This window comes from Petaurus breviceps, unplaced genomic scaffold (assembly GCF_028583685.1).
Source record: "Petaurus breviceps papuanus isolate PSGF00001 unplaced genomic scaffold, PetGlider_PUasm1.0 250667, whole genome shotgun sequence".
NCBI classification, from domain to species: domain Eukaryota; kingdom Metazoa; phylum Chordata; class Mammalia; order Diprotodontia; family Petauridae; genus Petaurus; species Petaurus breviceps.
In genome coordinates, this window is record NW_027185963.1 from 10,343 (window position 1) to 17,203 (window position 6,861).

The window sequence follows — 6,861 nt, forward strand, 5'->3', positions numbered from 1 at the left end:
AGAACTTCCTGGAGGATGCTTTCCAGGCTCTTACTTTGGTCATGGCTCTCAGGCAGTCCAATAATTTTTAAATTATCTCTCCTGGATCTATTTTCCAGGTCAGTGGTTTTTCCCATGAGATATTTCACATTGCCTTCTATTCTTTCATTTGTTTGTATCTGTTTAACAGCATCTTGATTTCTCATAAAGTCATTAGCTTCCATTTGCTCCAATCTAATTCTGAAGCAATGATTCTCCTCAGTGAGCTTTTGAGATTCTTTTTCCATCTGGCAAATTCTACTTTTTAAGGCATTCTTCTCCTCATTGCCTTTTTGAGCCTCCTTTTGCCATTTGAGTCAGTCTGTTTTTTAAGGTATTATTTTCTTCAGTCAGGCTGTTGACTCTCATTTCATAATTTTCTTGCATTGTTCTCATTTCTCTTCCCAATTTTTCCTCTACTTCTCTTATCTGCTTCTTAAGGTCCTCTATGGCCTGTAACCAGCTTGTATTTTCCTTTGAAACTTTTGATGCAGGAGTTCTGACTTCACTGATTTCCTCCTGTTCCATGCCTTGCTCCCTCTTATCCCCAAAATAGGAGTGTAATGTTGGAATCTTCTGTCTGCTTTGTTTCCTTTGCCTGCTTATTTTGCCACTCAATGATTTGACTTTTGGGCTTTTTGCCACAGTAAGACTCTGCCACCAGACAGGGGAGTTTTCGTCCCAAACGTTTGGGTTTTCTCAGCTGCTGGAGGTATTAGATGGGTGCCCTCTCTGAGGTCTCCATATGCTCTGGCAAGCTGGACACATACCCCAGGACCTCCACCCTAGACTGCAATCCAGATCCAAGCAGGTTAAAGCAAGAGCGATTACCCCTCAGACTGGTGCTTGGTCCCCCTACACTCTGCAGGCCAGGAGCTGAAGCCGCCACGTGGCGCTGGCAGTCTGTGCCAGTGTCTCAGCAGTTTCTCGCCCCCGGGGTAAAAGCCAAGCACTCCCACTTACTGGGTCCCAAAGTCCAGACTGCACTGGCCTCTCACCTTGTCCTTCGCATCTATGTATTGATAAATCTGGAAACGGCCACAGGTGCTGCTGATCTGGAGTCCCTCTGGCTGGTGGCTGGTCAGGCCCACCCTGGGGCTAAAGCCTCAGCGTGGTGCTGGGCTCAGCTCCTAGAGCTTTGCACTGGCCAATTCCTGCCGGCCTGCCGGGCTGTCCTCAGCGAGAGGTTAGCTTCTCTGTGTCATTTTGTGGGTTCTGCAGCTCCAAAGTTTGTTTAGAGTCCCCTTTTTACATGGATTGGGGAGGGTGGAAGCCGGAGCCACGGGAGGGTCGTGCTTCTACTCCGCCATCTTGACTCCGCCCTCAGTGACCAGCTCTTCAGTTTCTGACCCAAAATTCATAATCTGTAGATTCCTTCTGGCAATATCATTTGTTCCCACATGAATCATCAGAAGTGGTATAGTGGCCACCATGTTTTGGGAGGCTCTCCCTCAGGTGCTATATTCATACCCTGAGAAGTCAGAAGACCTTTCTATTATGAATGTAACCTCAACAAATACTTTTTTTCACAGGGAATCACCAACTATCATTACTTCTGGTCCTTACTAAAGTAATTCCCTCTCTCTCTCTCTCTCTCTCTCTCTCCTTTTTCTTTCTTTTTTCTCCTCTCTCTTCTCTTCTCTCTTATACACACACCCTCCTTATCTTTCTTCTCTCCTCCCCTTTTCTCTTTTTCTTTCCTTTTTCTTCTCTATCTCATTCTCTCTCTCTCTCTCTCTCTCTCTCTCTCTCTCTCTCTCTCTCTCTCATACACACATACACACACACACACACACACACACAACCTTACCTGTATCTGCTTTAGATGATGCAACTTCTTCTATCCCCTGTTTTCAGTAAGAACTTAGTGAGGTGCAGGGATCCTTCTTCCCTTCTTTTATGTCACATTCTTCTGTCCTTCAATCTCCTAATGTCAGCATTTCCTCCTCTCTCCAAGTTCCCCTTGTTCTTATTGGTAGCTCTTGTGGCTACCTCTCCTGAAGAAATGTTGTGGTGAATTGCCTATCTGCCAGTCCCATTCACCTTTCTGGGTGTTTAGTTGCTGGGGCTCCTGAGGGAGACTTTATTTATTATGGCGGTCTTCCCAGAGATAAGACTAGCTTGCTTAATTGCCCTTGATTGGCAATTAGCAGCTTCCTGTCAAAGCCTCAATGTCTTTACATAAGATAGAAAATTGGAATATTTTCTACCCTGAACAGTATTCATGTGGAGGTGGGGAAAGGACAACTGAGATTATAGAATCTTAGAGTTGGAAGGGGCCTTTAAGGTGATTAAGAAAGTGGGAAGAAAGAATCTTGTCTGCAGCCTCCCCAGGGAATGAGTAATCAGCCTGCACTTATGACTTCAAGTAACGGGGAGCTCACTACATTTTGAGGCAACCAGTTCTGCTTTTTGGAAAATTTTAGGATATCTTTCCTCTTATAGACCCAAAATCAGCTTTTCTGAAATTTCTACCTCTTGTTCTTAGTTCTCCCCACTAAGATCAACTAAAATAAATCTAATCCCTCTCCTATCTGGTGGACCTTCATATACTTGAAGACAAGTATCTTACTCCTAATTTTTCTCTTCTTTAGGCTAAATGGTCCCAATTCCTTCAACCAATTCTCATATGGTATAGTCTCTAGTCACAATTCAAACTGACCTCCTCTGGAAATGTGTCAATATCCTTTGTGAAATGTGATGCCCAGAACTGAATACAACAAGTGCTCCAGGCATGGTTTGACCAGTGCCAAGCACAGCGGAGCAGGGCCTCCCTTATTCTGTATACTATACTTCTACAGAGAGTGCTTAATTAAAGATCTACCTATCTACCTCCCTATGTATCTATTTATCTGTCATCTATCGATCACTTCTCTATATCTTCTACCTACCTGCCTCTCTATAATTCTATCTACCTATCACCTATATATCTATATCAACTACCATCCATCTCTTCCCCTTTCCCCCTTCATTTCTCTGTCTCCCTCTCCCTCTCTCATTACAGCCTAATGTCACTTTAGCTTGTTAAATTAACATGTTGCCATGTTATACTGTTTACTCCCATTGAACTACTAGTCCACTAAAATCCCCATATCTTTTTACATGAATCATTTTAAGCCACATCTCCCTGATGCTGTATTTGTGCAGCTTATTTTTTTAATCCATGCAATTTTCTAAACATCAGATTCCTCATTTGTAAAATAGAATTAATAATACTTGTACCCATTTCATAGAGTAGTTGCAGCAAAAGCACACATTGTGAACCTAAAAATGTTTTATTATTATTTATCCTTGTTAAAATTCAGCTTATTAGGTCTGGCACGTTGTTTTGGATGTTGGGACCTTTGTGGATCCCAAAACTATCCTTCTGAGCTTTGTTGTCTTCTGTCTATTTACTAAGCATGCCAACTGTGCCTTCCTCAAATCACCGAGAACAGTGTTGAACAGAATGAAACATAAATACTGAGCCACTTCATTGCAGACCTTTCTCCAGGCTGATATTCGTCCATTATTTTGGTATTATTGGCTCTTTTTTGGATTTGGTGGTTCAATCAGTACACCTCACTTGACAGATGGGTTGATCAAATTCAACCATATTGTGTAATTTGACAGCTAAATGTAACGAAAGGAGCACTGAATCTTGAATAAAAAGTTCTGGGTCAAGTCCCAGCTCTGCCATCTACTAGCTGATTCACCTTGGGTAGGTCAAACCTTTGGAAGCTCCAAAAGTATTCCCCTTTCAGAATTTAGTTCTGTGAACTTGGTCAAGATATTTAATCTCTTAACATTTAATCCTCATCCGATAAATGAGAGGTTTAGACTAGAAAGACTCTAAAGTCCCTTCCTGATCATAATCTATGATCCTGTGATCTTGAGCTCACAAGCTTGTTTTGGGGAAAACAACTTTCTAGATCTTAAAGTGCCATAGAAACTTACTATCATTCATTCAATCATTAAATATGCATTTAAGATCAATGATGTGTCTCAACCCTGTACTCAACACAGTGGGGGATATGAAGATGAATGAGACAAGCTCTCTGGATCTCAGATCCAATGCATCAAGGTTTTGCTAATTTGCAAATAATTAATATCCAACAAAATATATTGAATATTCAATTCCATGCTTGGGGTTGCTGAAGGAAGAAATGAGAGATGGTGAAAATGGAATAGAAAAGCATTCATTAAGCCCTTATCACATGCCAAGGACTGTGCTAGGCAGTAGGAATAGAAACGGAACAATTAGGCCCTGTTCTCAAAATGCTTACATTCGAAATGGAAAAGATGACCCATAGAAAAGAACATCTGCTTTGGAGTCAGAAGACCTGGGGACAAACTCGAATCTGTTCTTTACAGCCTGTATGGCCTTGGCCAAGTCACTTAACATATCTTGGCCTCAGTTTCCTCCTCTATGAAATAAAGGATTGGACTAGAAGGTCTCTTTCAGTTCTAGATCCTATGAGTTTATGACAGTCCCTGTTGCCAAGGCCCTGATAGCTGGGAAGCAAGGCTAACGCAAGTGATAAAAATGAGAGAATACTGTAGAGCAACATATAATTAGGTGCTGGACAATGAGCCGTGAACTACAGGTGCTCAAGGAATTCAGAGGAGGGAATATCAGTCAAGTATGGAGTGTTCACAAAAGGCTTCAGGAGGAGGTTGCCTTTAAGTGGACCTCGAAGGACAGATAGAATTTAGAAGTCATAGTGAAGTCTGGGGCAGGAATGGGGAAAGAGGGTTATATCAGTTAGGAGAGCAGCATAAGCAAAGGTCAAAAAACAGGAAATGAGTATATTATGTTTGGGAAAATGGTAAAGAGACCAGCCTTCCTGCAGTAAAGAAAATATATGTTGGATAGTTATGAGAGAAAAATTCATTCATTCATTCATTCATTCATTCAACAAACATTTATTAAGCACTTACTATGTGCCAGGGACTGTTGGTCTAAATGCTGGGGATACAAAAAGAGGCAAAAGACAGGCCTTGCCCCTCAAAGAGCTCACAACCTATTGGGGAAAATGGGTTGGTTGAGACAAATGATTGATGTAAGGGTGCTGAATAAATGTTGAATAAATGAATTAATGATTTCTGAGGTCTTGTCCACACCTGAGATTCCTATGCTTTTATGAGTGAATGAAACATTAGGAAGTCAGAGAATTAGAAAGTTCTTGAGCTGAAGTGGTGAAAGTTGGGAGGGAAGAAGGTTATAATGAGGCAGTAACTGAGTGGAGAGGGCCCTCGCTCTGGAGTCAGAGGTTCTGGGTTCAAATTCTGGCTCCAGTACTTGTCACCTGTGGAATCTTGGTACATTACTCCATCTTCCTGGGTTTCGTTTTCTCATGGAGTTGGACTAGATGATCTCAAATGTCCTTTCTAGCTCTAGGCCTAGTATCCTATGTTGTGGTTGTTCATCCTTCATTGAGGACCAATGAAATCATGGGTGAAGTCTTGACTTGTACAAGAACTGGATTTAAGTGAGGCAGAGCTACTTGAAGTCCTGAGCCTCATTCTCCCCTCTGCAGTCAGTGGAGTCCAGTGGCAAGACAAGAGTCAAGACAACTGGCAATGGTCCAGGATGCAGTGGAGGATCTTGGCCTTTCTAAAATAAAGTCTTTCCCAGGTCCCTGTTTATCTGAGGCCACTGTAATAACTGATGAACAAGGATTAATTGATTAACAAGTTTAGAGGCTATTGTAGTAATTCAAGTTTGAAGTGATGAGGGTCTGCATGAGGGTGTTGTCAGTGGAAATGAAAAAGAGTCAGTTTAAGAGAGCTTCATAATAATGTATAAGCCACAACTCCAGAAATGATTCACCAAGACTCCTGATTTCCTAACCTCTGTTATCCCCAAAGCTGCTAAAAACCACAATAAATGAAGTTATCCTCTCACTCACCTGGCCTGAACTATCAGTCTTCTCTGAGGAAGCAGTGAAGGCTTCGTGCAAATGAGATTCTGTTCATCAATTAATGAAGCACTCACTGTGTGCCAGCACTATGCTAAACACTGCTAATTTGGGTCAAGCAATTTGACTGAAATTGAGCAAGGGAAAGGGTGGCTGAGAACAGGATGGGTCACAGAGGGAAGTCATTTGGCTTCAACTCCTTCCAGGCCAGGTTATAGTCCTGGTGAAGACTTTGTGGGAAGAAACCTATTTTTAAGGAAGGGTTTAAAAGGGACTGTTGGTTCACTGGAGGAGACTTCTGGCCTTGCCATGTAGCACTGATGGAGGAAAATAAGAAGAGATGAAACCAGGGAAATGGAGTAGGAGGCCCCTGGGAACACCACACCTGATCTAAGGGAAGGAATGTGGGTGGGGAGGGAAGGAATTCACTTAAAAAACACAAGAGCCACTGGGCCTGCTCTTGGGTAATTAAACCTTGTCTGCTTTCTTATAGCGAAGACCCCAAGAAGGCAAAGGCAAGAAGGAAGATGGGGAGGAGTCTGACACAGATGAAAAATGCACGATTTGTCTGTCTATGCTTGAAGATGGAGAAGATGTGAGGTATTATGTAAATCACTTTGGTCCCTGCTAGGGATCAAGTTGGTACATGTCACTAGGAGAAGTCTCCTTTTACTCAGCTAGTGTGTGTGTATGTGTGTGTGTGTGTGTGTGTGTACATTTGGGGAGGTATAAAATGGGAGAGTAAGTTGATATTTGGCGCAAAGACTTCTCTCATTCAGTCAGTCTGGGGAGAAGGATCTTGAAGGAGGTGGGTTTCAGGACTCAAGGGTCTTTCTATCTTATGCTCAATTCAACAAGCATTTGTTTAGGACCTACTATGTGCAAGACACTGTTCTAAGCTCTACGATGATAAAACTGAAATAGGCTTCTCTCCTTGAGCTTC

The 6,861-nt window shown here is 42.3% G+C and overlaps 1 protein-coding gene across 1 annotated transcript in view; it reads left to right on the top strand.

The window, feature by feature from the left end:
* The window catches only part of LOC138167660 (E3 ubiquitin-protein ligase ARK2C-like), a 15,960-nt gene extending 9,105 nt beyond the window's left edge, over positions 1-6,855 (top strand). Inside the window, exon 4 of the mRNA XM_069096591.1 lies at positions 6,412-6,855. Coding sequence (XP_068952692.1) covers positions 6,412-6,549 — 138 coding nt within the window. The 3' untranslated portion in view covers positions 6,550-6,855. The remainder of the gene's footprint in view (positions 1-6,411) is intronic.
* The last annotated feature ends 6 nt before the right edge of the window (positions 6,856-6,861 follow it).